Genomic DNA, 17,187 nt, shown 5'->3' with positions numbered 1-17,187 from the left:
CATTATATGCACTGATATACATGTTTTTTACGATGAAAAAATTAGGATTTAGGGTTTAGTTCTGCCGTGAATCTATGCAATGTCCTCAAAAGTGACGGAAACATGACTGTGTGTGATTTAAAAGGTGTCTGTGGATTTAATTCAGTTTGTGTTTTGGAAGAAATTCTGTATGTACATGAGGGTTACTGTCTTCATACCTGAGCTGCTCCTCACCCCATTCAGAAAATCCCTGCGCTCGCCCCTGACTAACCAATCAGCGCCGGTCATTTGTGCACAAACCCGCTGCGCTGCTGCTGCTGCTGCTGCGCGGGGCTCTCACACAGTCGCTGTCAGACGCGGTTGCGCGCTCCAACGCTCCCCGAACAAAAGACCCGAAAACACTGATCATCATCTCCAGGCTGTAGAGTTGTAGCGGGGAAAGACAGAGAGAGAGATTCAAAGAGAGGGTCGCTTTAATTCTCTCCCGGCTGGTTTTTTTTTCTGTCTCACTTGGATAGGAGGACTGTTTGTGTCGGCGTCCCAAGATGAACCAAACCGCCACCGTATCGCACCAAGTGAAATGCCAGTCCACGAAGACCATCAAGGTGAGACTATCTGAGTGTTTCTTCTCCGCTGTGGTGAACTTGTTTTAATGGAGAAGCTGCGTGTCGGTTCCAAACTTCAGTGCGGGGTTTGGTGCGCATTGACGCACAGCTTTGGAGATGGTTTGGTGATTTCTCATGTCAGCGTCCCTGTTCCTTCCTGTCTATCTTTCTTTTTTTTTTGAAACTGCTGAATTTTCACACAATTGTGAGCAGGAAATGTGACTCCTCTGGATGTGTTTGGATGAAGAAGCCCCGGTTCTTTGGGGGTCCAGTGTGAATGTGTTGGATGAGGAGCCACAAACTGGCGCAGTGGCGAGATTTCATTCATATCACGTCGTGCTTCTTCTTCTTCTTCTTATTATATTGCCTGTGTGATTGATATAGTGTCTCTTCACACAGACACTGGCTGGTCTCCGTCCTGTGTGCCTTTGTCTCTGATGGCGCAGCAGTTGCTTAACTTTACCGTGCACGGTCTCTGGAGATCATCCTCCCTTCATACCTGTTGTTAACATGCGAAAGTGGCTGCAAGGAGGCGGAGAGGAGAGTGTGTGTGTGCGTGCGTGTGCATGTGCATGTGTGTGTGTGTGGACAGGTGATTTAACACCGTCGTTGTCTCTCCGCGTCACGATCGAGAAAACGTCCGCATTGTGCACTTAAACCTGAGCTGAAGGAGTGTGATTTTTTTCCCCCTGGTGTGTGTGTGTGTGTTTGCTTCTTCATGCAGTGTGTGTGTGTGTGTGTGTGTGTGTGTGTGTGTGTGTGTGTGCGCGTGACTCAACAGTGGTATCGATTCTGCCGCGGGGTCTGCATCACTTTTCCACCTCAAAGTCCCACCAGAGAAATGTTGCTTGGGGGCAAACCCATCGATCCTCCTTCCTCAGCATCCCAGAGGCTGCAGTTTTTGGAATACAAGGCTGAAGGTGTAGAATTAGTGGAGTTCAGCTTCGGATGAAACACGGGTGAAGATATTAAATTGGTTTAACAGGAGCCGTGGTGTGGTTTTGTTGTGTCTCCTGGTGGTCGGTGTTGTTGCAGCTGTCAGACTCTTCTGGATGCTGAGCTGTGAGACATCAGCGTCGCCACCTCGCTGCTCATGTGTGCTCTTGATGCCGGGGTCCTTCCTCCCGTGACCCCTGTGCCGAACTCTTCATCTGTCATCTGTCTTTGTGAGTGCTGCAGACTTATAGAGCCTCGTATAAAGCCGCTGTGCTGGGCGTAAAAATGAGGCCGAGGCTGTCAGATTGCACATGTGATGCATCCAGCTGAGTTAACATGTGCAGAGAAATACACACTTCCTTCACATTTCCTTCAGGTTAGCTAATGCTGCTAAGATTTGCAAACAGTTTGCGTCCTTTCGCTCTTGTTTTGCTTTTGATGGATAATTCTGGCTTCTTGTTTTCCGTCTCTTTGTCCTTCATGTTCATCAGTTCGTTGCTCAGATTTGGAAGCATGGCAGACAATTGTGAGTCCGACGAGGCAGGAAGCAGATGGTCGAGCAGTTTGTGATCAGGCCGACAGTTCAGCCAGATTATCTAAACTGTTTCATTTTGTTGGCTGAAACTGAAAGTTTACACAGCGAATAACAGTCAGTTTGGAAGATTATTCTAGTCGCCCACCCTCGTGGCCCAATTGTTGAAAAACGCACGCTAAAGTGCCCTCCTGGGAACCAAAATGTGTGCTAAAGTGCCCTCTTGGGAGCCAAAAAAGCGTGCCAAAGTGCCCTCTTGGTTGGCAAAACACACTAAACTGCCCCCTTGGCTGGTTAAAACATGATAAACTGCCCTCTTGGGAGCAAAAACACGCGCTAAAGTGCCCTCTTGGGAGCCAAAACGCACACTAAAATGCCCTCTTGGGAGCCAAAACGCACACTAAAGTGCCCTCTTGAGAGCCAAAACACGTGCTAAAGTGCCCCCTTGGGAGCCAAAACACGCGCTAAAATGCCCTCTTGGGAGCCAAAACACGTGCTAAAATGCCCTCTTGGGAGCCAAAACGCACACTAAAGTGCCCTCCTGGGAACCAAAATGTGTGCTAAAGTGCCCTCTTGGGAGCCAAAAAAGCGTGCCAAAGTGCCCTCTTGGTTGGCAAAACACACTAAACTGCCCCCTTGGCTGGTTAAAACATGATAAACTGCCCTCTTTGGAGCCAAAACGCACACTAAAGTGCCCTTTTTTTTTCTTTTTTTTTTCATAATGCAATTTTTAATGTCTTTTAAATGAAATGTTTGTCTTTTAATGTAATTTGTGTGTGCCTGTAAAGCACTTTGAGTTGCCTTGTGTCTTAATTGTGCTATACAAATAAACTTGCCTTGCCTCTTGGGAGCCAAAACAGGTGCTAAAGTGCCCTCTTGGGAGCCAGAACACGCGCTAAAATGCCCTCTTGGGAGCCAAAACGCACACTAAAGTGCCCTTTTTTCCGCCCCTGCCCTTCAAAAAGTCTGTGCACGCCACTGATTCTATTGTTTGCCTCCGTTTCAGCCATTAACTCGATGAATAAAATGTTATCATGACTGAATATGACCCGAGTTAACCTCTGAAGGTCCAGTGTAAGTCATCTCGTGGCATCAACCAACTGAACACCCCTCGTCTCACCCTTCCAACCCAACTGCCAGAATGAATGTTGGTGATGTATGTTTCTGCACATCGATATGCTTAATTGAATTTTACGTTGCCACAGTGCTTTTCTTACACTCTGGTTAGATTCAGGCACAAACACACCTGGTTAGGTAAGAGAAAATATCATGTTTTGGCTTTAAATACCTGCTTTGATTCCTACAAACCTCGCTGGAGACGACCCGAGGTCGACCATGCAGTGGTGTCGTAGTTACAGATGTTAAAACACAACCCTGATCTGTAGTCTCGGGCTTGTAGTGTTGTCATGAATATCGATAAATATAAATTCTGAATATTTGGAACTGTTTCAAAACTAATTTTCCACAGAATCGACACAGATACCTGCTGTGCATTCATGCACAAGTGTATTCTTACGACTCGGCTGCTCTCTGCTAAGATGGCTGCTAAATCGCTCAAGGCTCCTCTATGAACCTTTTTGTCCGCTCTGAGCTACCGTAGAAACACGGCGGTGCAATACGGCGGACTTTAAGGAAGAGGAGCCGCTCCTGTAGATCATAAAAGGCTCATTCTAAGGTCCTGAAAACACAGCTAGTCTTATTTTTAGGTAATTACACACTGATGATGACAAGATTGTGATTATTATTTTCCATTTCCAACCTTTAATGCCCCCACGGAAAAACAGGCTTCAAATCCAATCAGGGAGAAGAAAACACGACAAAAACAAAAATACAGAAACCTTGAACGTGAAATAACCAAAACTGAAAATAGTGTGTTTTTGTCGAGCTCGTAGTAAGAAGCAAGTTCAGGGATTACAGTTTGTTTTCAAGGATTTTAAACAGGAAGAAAACAGTTTATTAGATAAAAGACATATTTTTCTTTTACTGTCTTTACAGTACTTACTTTAATAAACAAAATGTGGCTTTTAGTTCTATTCAACAGCCAATCAGCAGTGTTTGATAGAGTCAGTACTCGTGGCCACATCACTGAGATGGATGATACCAAAGTGTCCAACACACCTTTTGCTCGATATCATTGAATTGGTTGTGGAATCAGTCAGACAGGATGGAGCAACACATCAGTTCCATTTCAGTGATCTACAAACTGTCCCTGTGGCGACTGCGTTCATTTGGGAGTTTGCGGCAGCTTCAATGAGGGTAGTTAGAAGAAGCAGCTGAGGAAAAAGGAAACGACGGGTCTTCAATGGATTCGACGTGTTGTCATACAGACCGAAACACACAGAAAATGTCTGAAATAGACGAGTTGCAGGAGTGAGAGAGCTCGTATATTTTCTTATTCTGCTTTGCTTCACTACAGCTCGATGCTCCGACACACAAACAGATAGAAGAACAGTTTTCTGTTCTGTACAGAACTGTAAACATCCTGGAGAATACATTTGAGCAGATATATATATAAAAAAAGCACATAATATTCCACGGGAACAGCCTCGCTTAGCCAGATTGGCTTTTAGGATCTTTGCTTTGTCTTACAGCGACAATAAGCAGAGCTTGAATTACATTCCTTGAGAATATTCAGCCTCACATTCTGCTGCCTCGAGGGTTTGCCGTGTGTGAAAAGACATTTCCTGAATCTCTGTGTGCAGCACTTTTTTTTTTTTTTTCCCTTTTATGGCCTTTCAATTCACTTTCAGGGGGGGGGGATAGAGCACCGGAGCCGGGCTGCCTGCTGCAGTATAAATCGTTCTCAGAACCTCCCCGAGATGGATGAGCGTTGGTTTGGAGGGTCTGACACCCCGAGGCGTCTCGCTGCAGCTCGGCATGATGCACTTTGCCTTCAGCTCGCGGCAAACCTCCGTTAAACAAGCAGGGATCATAGTCGGGATTAAGTACTCCAAACCTCCTCTGTGTTGCACAAAAAAACCCCCCGCTAATCTCTTCACGTCTGACCCCCGTCGTCTGGCGCTGAGGTCTTAACGGCTCGCCGTTATCCTCTTAAATGACCCCTGTTCATATCATAGCTGTGTCCTTACGCCACAAGCCGAGATAAGAAATCCAATTAGGAACCAATGCAGCAGATTTTTCGTGGGCCTGAGCTCTCGGGGGTCTGGCTGAGTTTAACGAGGCTCGATGCGGCCCGGAGCTGGTGCCATCAGCGGTCCTTGGAGGTGTCAGGTCCACCCACATGCAGATTGCAACTATAAACCAGGATTGTCAGTTAAGCGGGGCGCTGTGTCATTGCTCGGCTCCGAGAGCGCACATCAGCGACGGGGAGCACAAGGTCGCGTAAGAGGATGTGATATATTTCTCAAGCTGTGCTGTAACTTTGCGGAGTTACACTGAAGTTCAAGTCGAGATTGGCAGCCAGTGATTTATCCAAGTGAAAAGGACCGAGGGTGGTTTTTTTATTTGTTCTGTGACGACAGGATGAAGTACATCTGAGGGTGAATGAGTGCGTCTCATCCGACACCTTCGAGCCATTTATAGCCACGTTACTTTTAAGACTTCTTTGAGTGACAAAAATCCTTGAGATGAAAATGTAAAGTGACATAAAGTCTTTCAGCAGCGGTGTCTTTCATAAAACCAGATAAAATTACTGCTCTGGTAAATAATGCACTTTTAAGAGCGAGTTAACCCTCCAGAGGCCGAGGAGCAACTAACAAACCCCTCCTGGAGGATCTCTGGGAGCAGCAGGTCGTATAAACAGACTAATCCCATATATGCATTAGAATATATCATTAAAATCTGTAAACCTGTTCCTAAACATACAGGTCACCTCTGAAGGGATGCTAAATTTGGGGTTATGTGTATTATTTTGTTGGATCGTACGAGCAAGTTGCAGAAATCTAATCAGGAAACCAAATCACCAGAATAAATCTTGGCAGTGTAGGTTTTTGCAACGTAATGTTATGTTGTGCTCATGCTCTGGTTGGATTAAAGGCACATAAACAACTTGTTTAGGGTTTGGAAAACGTCATGGTTGGTTTAAAATACCTGTTTTGGCCGCAGCAATCACAGGTGGAGATGGTCCGACTTCTTCTAAATGCAAATATCCGCAGGTGTCTTTAAAGACATCCACAGGTTTGGCTCAAGGCTGTCGTTGTGATAACTCCACCACCGTCCTCTCCACCTCCTGATGTGAAAATCAGCCAATAAGCATATAATCTGAGCGTAATATGATGTGTTTGGTACAAATGTCAACCTTGGACGTATCTGCGGTTTGAAGACTCTGTCATTACATCCTGTGACTGATCCTGGGCTGCGTCAAATGAAAAAGAAATGGTGGCCGCCATCACTCCCTCCTCGTTTTGACAGAAAAGACGGATCATAAATATGTAACGTAAACGTGATATGACAAGTGTTCATACATTTTAATTCAGATTTAAAATGTTGTGAAGATGCTGGAGCTACGCTGGTAGCCGCTAATGTAGCTCGGAGCTGCCTAGCTTCAGAGGTCCAGTAGACTCACTGTTCCTGAACGTTACACCTCCAGATTAAATCATTTTTTATTCTTTATTCTTAGTCTACAGCCCAAACAGATGCTCAGTCAGGCGATATTTCTTGAGGTAACTGATCAGATTCAGCACAGCTCACACGCAGCACTACTTCCCAAGACCTGTAAAAAGACTTTGGTGTGCAGAAATGTTGGAGTTCCTGCAGACTTTAAGAATTATAACTATTTCAAAAACTCTATCTGACTCAGGGACTTTTCGGTAAATGTTTAAAATCACTCCACGGTGACTTTATCGTCTGCAGTGGATTCAGCTTGTCAATGCACAATACTTCCTGCGCCGCCAATCTTTAGACATTTGGGTAATTATAAATGACCAAGAAGACTAGGAGTCGTTAGGTCATTAAAGACGGCACCACATTAATTCTTTACATCCACCTGTGAACCATCAGCAGAGATGTCTCAGTCATCATGTGTTGAAACAGACATCAAGAGAGGGACGAAGTTAAACAACAGAAATGACGAGAAGCTGAGCTCGCAGAGTAAATATAACACCTCTGATACCAGTTATAGATTTCTGAGTAGTCTTAAAAAATAAAATATAGAACCTGTGAATGTTTTATCACAGTTTCCATCCAGCTCGCACTTTTTCCCACTTGTGTAGAAGTGGTTTGAAGTCCGTGTGGAGGAGCAGACTCTCACCACACGTCGGTTATCTGCGTCGGATGGCCGATGGAATTTATTTGGTTATTTTTTCATTTTTACGTTGATTATCAGTCCAAATATCTGTTATCAGTCTCCTTGATTACTACTATTCAGTCTCAGCCGTGAAGAAAATACATCAGTGGTTTAATCGACTGCCACACCTTCAGTCAAGGACGAGGATCTCATCAGTGAATCCATTTCACATCGTGATGTTAGTTCTGTATGTTTCTCTTCGCTCAGCTGTATTTTCAGGAGCAAACTGAGTGAGGTAACAGTCACGAGAGCGATTTGAAAACTGGTTTACAAATATTTATCGGTTGCAAGATTGAGATTGAGAGTACTGACTCTTCACAGAATGATAATAATGATTGGACCGGATCGTCTCGACTGTAGTCACTCTCAAAATAGAGCGTTTGTTTTGTCGCTGGAGATATATTCAGAGATTACACGCTGACGTGCTTTGATCCCGCTCAAAGAGGAGCCTTATTTCAGATAAAGCACTCTGACAACTTCTTATGTTGCGGTTGAAGTGAGAGCCACTCAGATTTTAAAGAGAAGTAATGAGGACAACGTTGAGGGGAGACGGATCTGCAGTCTGTCCTGATTCAGGGAAACAAAACAAGCCTCAGATTTAAATTTCTGCCGTCGTGTCGGCTCGTGAAGCGAAAGCGTCGTCGTCGAATGGTTTTTCGACGTGAAGCTCGTCCGTCTCTGAGAGCAGATACGCCGCAACGCTTCATTTCGATGCCGACTGTATTACTGTCAGTTGCTCTGTATTGCGTGATGTGTTTGTGCGATAAAAGACGGAGGAATATCAAACGCTAAAAAAAAACCATACAAAATATTCAGAAAAGACGAACGCGGGCGCCATCGCAAAAAAAAGATATCGGATTCCAAAACATTTCAACTTTCATTTACACCTCACATCGTATGAGAAACACTCAGAGGCTCTTCTCCCCGGAGGTTTTTCCTCCCAGCATTGTTTGCAATCTCTCTGCCAGCACGCAGCACAGATACTCCTCATCTCCGTAACTCAGCGCCGTGAATGCTCGACAACTCAGCCAGCAGGTTATTGAACCTGCGAGGCGTTCCCCTGTTCCGAAGATCTATCACATAAACAGTCTTTAAAAACTGCTCGGGACTGGCTCGCCCTGGGAGTGATAGATTGCTGGAATCAGTCTCATAAGAATGATTGCATTGGCTCTCGAGTCTCTGAGTCTATAAATTACGGCGCCGTGCCAGCTGATCTCAATATATCCTCCTCTACGAGTGCATCTCTCATTCCCCAGCCTCGGCGAGGAATATATGATAGATGGGTCGCTAATTAGTTTTGTGGTTGAGACGTATCTGCCACTCATTTGCATAAAAGCGCTTCCTCTCCAGAAGGCTTATTTGTCCCCGTAAAGAAAAAGCGTTACATGATATCACCTGTCATTTACCGAGCCGTGCATATGATACTCAGACTCGCAGGTCCTCCGGAGTCCCTGCTGCTGCATAATGACCCCCCACTCTGGGATCTGAAGTAGGTGCTCCTGAGGACGTACTAGAAGTCGATGTCGTTATGAGAACAAAACACTCAAACAGAGCAAAGTGTGTGAAGACCAAAGAGGTACAGTTCCGGACACGAGATTCTCTGGAGGTCAGCTTGAAGTTCACCCAAAAATCAGAATTCAATCATGATCTGTTCCGTCTGTCGTCCACGAAACACTTCTGGAGCTTCACAGCTTCAATAGCAGAAACGTCCTCATCAGAAACATGACCGTACACAGGAGGTCGACTGTGAGAGCAGCTTATTACAACCGATATTTATGCTTCATGTTCGGCTGCGACCTCCAGTTGCCGTAGTGATTATTATGGCTGCAAAGGAGGAAGTGAGGAGAAGTAGAAAGTATATAAATAGTCAGTTCGGAGGAGCATTTGGAAGCCAATTACGTCACAACGCAGCACGAAGGCTGTCCCGATCTGAAGGCTCCTCCAGATGCTCCTTCTTTTCCCTGTTTTTGGAGGATGCACCGCTACGATCCTTCGTGGCCTCACATATCCCAAGATTCTTTGCACACCCATAAAAGAAGAAAGCCAGAGAGAAAGTGGCGACGTCACGTGGCGTAGATCGTCAGTTTCGCGGGCCTGGACGGCAGAAATGGTGACGTAAGGGTAAAACATCTGGTGACGCAACCAGGAAATGCTCCAAAGGCGAGACCGTCACATTTAACAACAGCTGATGAGGTTAACAAGGTCTCTCTGAAGGACTCGCCTTCAAAGACCACAAAGGCCGAGTCCTTCAGAGGATGCAGACCCTGAACTGAGACACAGCATGTATGTGGAGGAGGTCAGGGGATGGATGGACGGATGGGTTAGCCAATCGTTGCAGTTCCTGTATAGTAAGAGTAAGAAGGCAGACATCCACAGTGAATTATTGTACATTTCTAACATAATTTTGAGTCATGTTATGTTCACGTCTCCAGCCGTGTTGTTTTGGGAATCGCTGACGATCGACCCGTTCAGTTGTTGCAGCTTTGGGTCGTCTCTTCTGGTTTTATCCAAGTGTCTTTAAAGCTGTGAGATCCAACACGTCCTCATTCCCGTACAATTGAATAGGTCGTCTATCAGCTCCTCTCAAAACAACATATATCACTGTTGACATCATGACCAGTGCTGCGGAACAGAGATCGACGTGCTGGACTCTTGTAGTGCAGTCGCAAACCACTCGACAAGGTTTAGGGAAACATCATGGATTGGGTTTGAACATGATGTTACTTCTGTATCTACGTAACTTGTACGTCATGTACGTGGCTTTGCTTCACTATGTTAACAAATTATATTGAGTTCCGGCTTCACTCTGTACATGAACCAGTGAATCTGTTCACCATCCCTGTTGTTACTCTTTGTATTAAATCTCCTCACTTCCTCCTCCTCCGCAGCGTCGGACCTCACTAAAGGTCGTTGCCTGAAAACAAACATCCTGTCAATATGGGTCGTAATTAATATTTTACAACAGTTTCCATCTTGTTCTCACTTTCTCATGATGAAAAATAATGCGTAGAAGTGCAGAGGACCAAGTTTTCACCACATGTTCCTTTTATAAATGTCAGTCTACTAAAGATAAAACAATTTATCGGGTTGGTATTCAGCATATCTTAGTTTCATTACATTACCGCTTATTTTGACACCAATATTTTCATTTGTACTGCAACTATCACTTCCAAATTTCTGTTATCGTTTTCCTTGATTACTAATATTCGGTCTAAGCAGTGAAGAAAATATATCTAGATTACTCAAAGACGAGGATCCGTGTCATGTTGTTAGTTCTGTATTTTTTGTGCCTAATTTTTAATTTTAAGAGAAAAACTAATTGAGATAACATTTATGAGAGCTAATTGCAAACTGGCTTACAAATATTTATTGGATGCAGAATTGAGTGTTTCTAAATGTTGAGCCTTATCTTAAAACTCCCTAATTAAAAAAGCCTCTTCACCTGAATGATAATAAATGATTTTTCCCTGCGTCACGTCGGCAAAGTCGATGTTTCCACAAAATAATATTTAAAAATGAGAACGTTTAGCTCAGCAGCTACAGTGTTTATTATTATTATTATTATCCTTATTATTATTAACATTTTACAACAGTTCCCAGCTACTTGCTACTCAAAAAGCTGCTCATTTTTTGGGTGAACTGCTCCTTTGACGGTTCCAAACACCGAACATCCCCCTTTTATAAAACACAATTATAAAGATTGATGAGTTCATTTGTCTTCTGTTACTTCTGTGTGTGTGTGTGTGTGTGTGTGTGTGTGTGTGATGGAGTCTGACAATGAGACACGATGCAGGAGAAGAAGCCATTTAGATGCAATTTAGTAAGTTCATTAAAACATGTTATAAACTTTTATTTGCATACATTAGAGTGAAGTTACTCCTTTTTGTGAGGTTTGTTTGTGTGTCTGTCTGATGCGTTTGTGAAAGTCATGTTTGTGAGTTCATGTCAGGTCCAAACGGGCTGCAGAAGCCCGCTGTGCAGTGAAATGAATACTTGTGAGGGGATAATGGAGAGCTAGTAGGATGCACCGGCTCCTGAGGCGCAGAATAAATACAATTCTGGGGGAGTTTTGTCAATACAATCAGCAATAAAGTCCTCACTGTGCTATAAATTATAAGATATAGTTCAGTTGGCATCAGTTTGGGTGAGTAAAGATTAAAAAAAGACTGTTTTGGGGGTATTTTAGTGGAGAGAGAAGTTCTGCAACTGCTGCAGAATTTGAAGAAATGACAGTTTTAATGTTATAAAGTCTGTACACAGAGATATCTATCACCCAAGGTTCCTGAGCTCGAGGTGTAAACATTAACCCTGGTCCCTGAGCTCCGAGTCCAGACTGCTAATGCATTGCTAACCGAGCTAAGTAGCTAACGGCAGCTACAATTAGCGCTTACTCTGGTAATAAGCTGCCTCCTATTGGTCTGATTGCACCTTTAAGATACATTTTTTTCTGTTTTCTGTCTCATCAGGTTCAGGCACTTCAGGTTAGGGTTTGGAAAAGATAAAGTTTCGCTTTAAAACACCCAGTTTTTGTCCCAAGGTTTCGTTAATCACATCTGGATTTGTGGCCACATGTCCTGGCTTCTGTCCGGCTGTTCTGCTCTTACAGAATATTGAAACGCAGTGCTGAACAGCGGTCAGTAGCTTGGCAGACTTCTTGCCTGGCTTCTCATATACACGTAACGTGAACATGACATGTAGAAATTTAAATATAGTTCGTATGTCATCTACAGATTTGATGTTTAGGAGAATTTTACGCTCTCAACATTTACTCTGGTGAATCGTACAGATGTCGGCGCGTCCAGACAACAACACACACGCTGTGAGATTCATATCTGCTGCTTTGTAAAACTCCTTCTCCATAAGGTGGTCTGTAGGTGTTTACACTTCACAGGTGTTGTTTGTTTGTGTTGCTGTCTGCTTATCTTTCATGATGTCTGCATATGGACGAGCCGTATGTCTTTGTCTTCTCCAGTTGTCTTAGAAATACACGTTTGACTCGATGCCAGTTTTAAGAAGCTATCTACAGAAACACAAGCTGTGTTTAGGGTCTAAATCAAATTTCCTGTCCAACACTCTTCCCATAGTTTTATTATCCAGTTTCGTGCAACACATCCCTCTTATTCTTAAATTAATCTAATTGCTAAGCTCCTTATTTTCCTTTTTTCGACACGCTACATGACAGTTCTTGCCCGTTTCATGACCTCATTACGACGTGCATGTCACTGAAATTACGTTTAATACGTTTTAAAATGATGCCAGGAGGATTCACCTTCAAACATTCAGCACACAGTTGTAGAATGTTGTTCTACATATCCAAATATAAATGAACTATTCTCAGGGCCCATTCAAATATGTTAGAACGTGGTGTAGGAGTGTAGGTGGAGTGTTTTGCACAAAAAAAAAAAAAGCGACAGTGGCATAAAATGCATGTAGGCGGAAAATGAGTGTGGCCTTTAGAGAGAAACACGCGATGAGTCAAGGAATCAGGAAAAAATATCTTTCTAATGGCTCACAGCTCGACTCGACGGGAGTTAGGAGTGGAATTATAAAAAAGAAAATCAGTGTAGAGATGTTTGTGGAAAAGGTAATTTTTAAAGCTCAAAGCCTAAAATCTTTTGTAATTATCTCTAAAGCGGCTGTAAGTGTTGCAAACAAAAGAAAAAGAAGAAACAGATCGTTTTCTTCTTCGTGTTAGCTCCTGGTCATTCTGCTGAGCATCACTGACGTTAGACTTTTTACTGGGCTGTTGTCTCGTGGAGGGAAGCTTACAAAGAGAGGAACAGCTGGCAGACGGAGCTGCAGGAGCGCTCTTTGAAGCGAGGTCATGCCCGGGTGAAGCCGGGTGCAGAGAGGAAGGAGCTGCCGCCTCACGTCTGGATGCTTCGTGTTGACGGAGCGGATTTCAATGAGATTTGACGTTTTTTTCTCATTTTGAGTTTGATTCTTGCGCTCCAACTGTCACCACAAATACTGCTAGTTAGTGTCACTTCTATCTCTAATTAATCCACCAGTGATTTCTTTTCGACTGTCTGGTTCTGAGTTTCTGAATTTTTAAGCCAAACACAAAAGATAATGTTGAATTTTTAAACTTATTTTCCTCCCTTTCTTTTGTTTTTCTCTGTTGTGTCGGTCGATATTAACAGATTGACCACATACACACGTACACTTTTAACTTTCCCCCTATCATTAATTCATTCAGTAGTTTTTTGGAAAATACATTAGAGGAAGAGGCAGGAAATAACCTGTATTATCCCGAGCACATTAGCATGCCAGCCTCGTCTGTGCGCCCCCTGATGAGTGAGAACAAAATCTGAATGTTTTTATTCTAATCAACATCAGCAGACTAACAGCCGGCTGTGTTCGGGCTGATCTTCAGCTGCTGCGACCTCATCTTGTATGAAGGTGGATGTCAGATGTATCACACACACACACACACACACACACACACACACACACACACACACAGATGTCTCAGTGAAAGCAGCATCCAGTGGAGAGGACGAGTTAATGAACACAGGTGTGGATTTTATTTCAGGTGCAGACTCGAGTGAAGGGGTCATCGTTGGCCTCATGTTGAATATAGTCATTAAAACAAGAACCTGTTCGTTACCCTCTCTATCGACAGAGCTGGGGAGTTTTTTTGTGATTGATTTCTGGCAGCAGGGCACTCGATGCTTTGGAGGCGTCACTCCTTAGACATCAGGTCAGCAGGTAAGCTGGTCTGAGCACCGGGGAGCATTGCAGCATGTTTGACCTCATTAAAGTTGGAAGTCATAAAGTACAAAAACTTATTTACTCTACTTTTTTCCAGGTGTCTGTACATAACTGGATTTTTCCTCCCTACATGTGAACACAAATATCTGAATTTTCTCCTCCTACAATTTTTAAAACAAGCCTGTTACTTTAGCCTGAATGCGTTTAAGGGGAATGAAAATGTATTTTATTTTGCGTCATTTGCACGCCGCCCTCCCAACATCGCAACAGCCACAAAACATCGGCTTTAGTGTGCAGTGCCTCAGGTCGCATCACAATCTGTGCATTTATAGGAGGGATGTAATATGAGAGAGCGTCTCTTTCTCTGCAAAGCGCAGTTCTCTCAGACAGATAAAAAAAAAAATAGAAGTACATAAAATTCTAAAATCGGTCGGCAATTAAAGTATATGTGTGGGAAACACTGGAGGGGAAGTAAAAAGTAGCTCAAGTATCGCAGAAGTCTCCTTCTCTGCAGAGTGGTTTTCTCAGACAGATTAAAAAAACTAAAAGTATATTAAAAAAAACGCTAGAATGGGTCGAAAGTTATACCTGGTCCTGGCCCAGTAAAGTATATGTGTGGGAAACACTGGAGGGGAAGTAAAAAGTAGCTCAAGTATCGCAGAAGTCTCTTTCTCGGCAGAGTGGTTCCCTCAGACAGATAAAAAAAACCTAACAGTATATAAAAAAAAACGCTAGAATGGGTCGAAATTATACCTGGTCCTGGCCCAGTAAAGTATATGTGTGGGAAACACTGGAGGGGAAGTAAAAAGTAGCTCAATACCTGAATATAATATATTCAATCGCTGGTTTTCTACTTCTACAAATGAAGCTACATCAGTTCCAAATATCAGTTATTGGTCTCCGTGAACCCTAATAATCTGTATCGGCCCTGGTGCAACAGAACGAAGAGGAACTAACTAACGATGACTCCATGATTGTGACTTTTACACACAGTTGTCATCTTCAGCTGCTGCGACAGGCTGCAGGACCCTCTGAGACTTAAAGCAATGGTGTCATGTATCAGTGTGAGGTTAACACAGTGCCACAGTCGGCTGCATTAGCCGCCCTCTCCAGCCTTCATATTTAGGTGTAACAAGTTTTAGTGGCCTTGTCGTAGCCAGACCACAACAGTCGAGCAGGAAACCATCTGTTTCACAGCTTGGCAGCAGTCTGTCCAGCGGTTCCCTGCCTCAACTCTCTGCCAAGTTTCTAAGTTGAAAGCAAAGGGGGACGTTTGCACAGTGAATACATAAAACCAAACGCAGCCGGACTCCAGCGTGCTGAGTTTATCCATCACCTGATACTGAAGGGACAGGACGCCCTGTTTCCTTTATATTAAAGGATTATTACCTCTGTTTGCATCTTGAATAAGGTGAAAATATTTGCAGGTCTTGCCGACTTTGTGTTGATGTTTGTTTTTAAGAAAGAGGCTGAATGAGACTGAGACTAGAACACTGTTTAAAGCCTCCGTTGTCGGTTTTTATTTCATTTAGTTGTCACAAAACTTACAGACTTCCTCAGTGTAGCAGCAGACGTGTTTACCCGACTCAGTAGCTGTGTGTACATGGACAATATTTCCTCAGTCTGACTGAAATCAGTCTGATAAGAGACGCAAACTTCACTGTTTACGTGGACCCTCGAAAAAACAAAGCTTTTGATCAGAATATAACATCCATCAGTCTGTCTGCGTCTGAACCACTTACAGCCTTGAAATGTTATTAGGCCGCTTTCAAAGCGTCTCAAGCAGCTCTTGATTTGTTCAGCATTTCACTGGAATCCAGCTTTGTTCATCTTTTCAATACCTTGTTTGAATGACTAGTTGTGTCAAGCCGTCCAACCGCCGAGGCGTTCAACAATCTTCAACAGAAAACTTGCATCGGTTACAGACCAGTTTTGTTCTGCTCCCACCGTGTTTTTGCGTCTCCTGGAAGCATCGTCACCTCATGTCAACCCCACAGAGAGAATATATTCATTCCAACCAGAGAGAAATGATTTGAACAAGTGTTTACATGGCTGATATTTTTCTATCGATTGGAATCTCAAAGGTGAACCAGGCCTCTCGATCTGATTGAAAATTAATTCACGTCAGGCGGGATCGAGTCATATTTGATGGGAATATTAGGTGAACGCAGCTGCTGTCATATGTTCCACGACCCTTTACCCTTTCGTAAGTACTCTGCAGCTCTATTTGAATGTATATTAATATTCCAGCAGTATGCTTAGAGTCCTTAAATCTTCAGTTAAAGTGGCGCCATTATGTAAATGTCACATCCCGTCCACAATAGCTGGAGAGGCTCCGTCCTCGAATGACACAGTTAACTCTTCACCAGCCTTGTGTCACTTTTAGTGAGGGCACACACACTGTTGATGTCTGTTCAGGGACACTTGAAGACCAGATAAACAGGATCCAGAGTGTAATCACAGATAAACATCCGCCAGAACACTGTTAGCATGTGTGAGGAGTGCATGAGAGGAGGGAGGCAGCGGTGAATTAGGAAGTAGGGGAGGAGAGAGACAGTCATTTGCATGTGTTGACATCTCGCCGTTACTGCAGGTAACGTGGCCAGCGACGGGCCAGCAGGCCTTCAGACGACTGTCTGCTGGCAGGGAAAGACATTTAATAAAGGTTTAACTCAGAATGGTGGTGCGTGCCTGAGAGGCATGCTTTGACATTTCAATTATAGTTTGCACTTTAGTGAGCTAGAAACGCTCCCATCTATCTATCTATCTATCTATCTATCTATCTATCTATCTATCTATCTATCTATCTATCTATCTATCTATCTATCTAGGAGAGACAGTTTAGTGTCTTGGAAGAGACAACGGTCACAATTTTGCATCATCACAGAGTCATAAATCATAAAAATACACATCATCGCTGTTGTCATGCTGTCGATGGCAGGTGACATCTTGTTTTTAGCTGCTTTTAATGTCTCAAGTCAGGTTTCCATCCAAATGTCCCAGAAAGTCTTCAAGAGAAAATTCGAATTAATGTCACTGTATGTTGTTGTATACATATAAATAGTCGTGACACTGACTCTCCAGTTAAACTGTATCATAGGACAGAAAAACAATGTGAAAGCAGCTTATTATGATCTCTAGATATTCATGTTTCCTGTTAGGCGGCAACCTCTAGT

At 43.5% G+C, this 17,187-nt stretch overlaps 1 protein-coding gene across 1 annotated transcript in view; it reads left to right on the top strand.

The window, feature by feature from the left end:
• The first annotated feature begins 284 nt into the window (after positions 1-284).
• Positions 285-17,187, top strand: part of dpp10 (dipeptidyl peptidase like 10) — a 263,460-nt gene continuing 246,557 nt past the window's right edge. Inside the window, exon 1 of the mRNA XM_030428756.1 lies at positions 285-584. Within this exon, the coding sequence (XP_030284616.1) occupies positions 525-584 (60 nt within the window). The 5' untranslated portion in view covers positions 285-524. The remainder of the gene's footprint in view (positions 585-17,187) is intronic.

The sequence above is a fragment of the Sparus aurata genome, chromosome 9 (assembly GCF_900880675.1).
Source record: "Sparus aurata chromosome 9, fSpaAur1.1, whole genome shotgun sequence".
Taxonomy (NCBI): Eukaryota; Metazoa; Chordata; class Actinopteri; order Spariformes; family Sparidae; genus Sparus; species Sparus aurata.
Note: the sequence above shows the minus strand (reverse complement) of the source record. Positions and strands in the feature narration are given on the sequence as shown.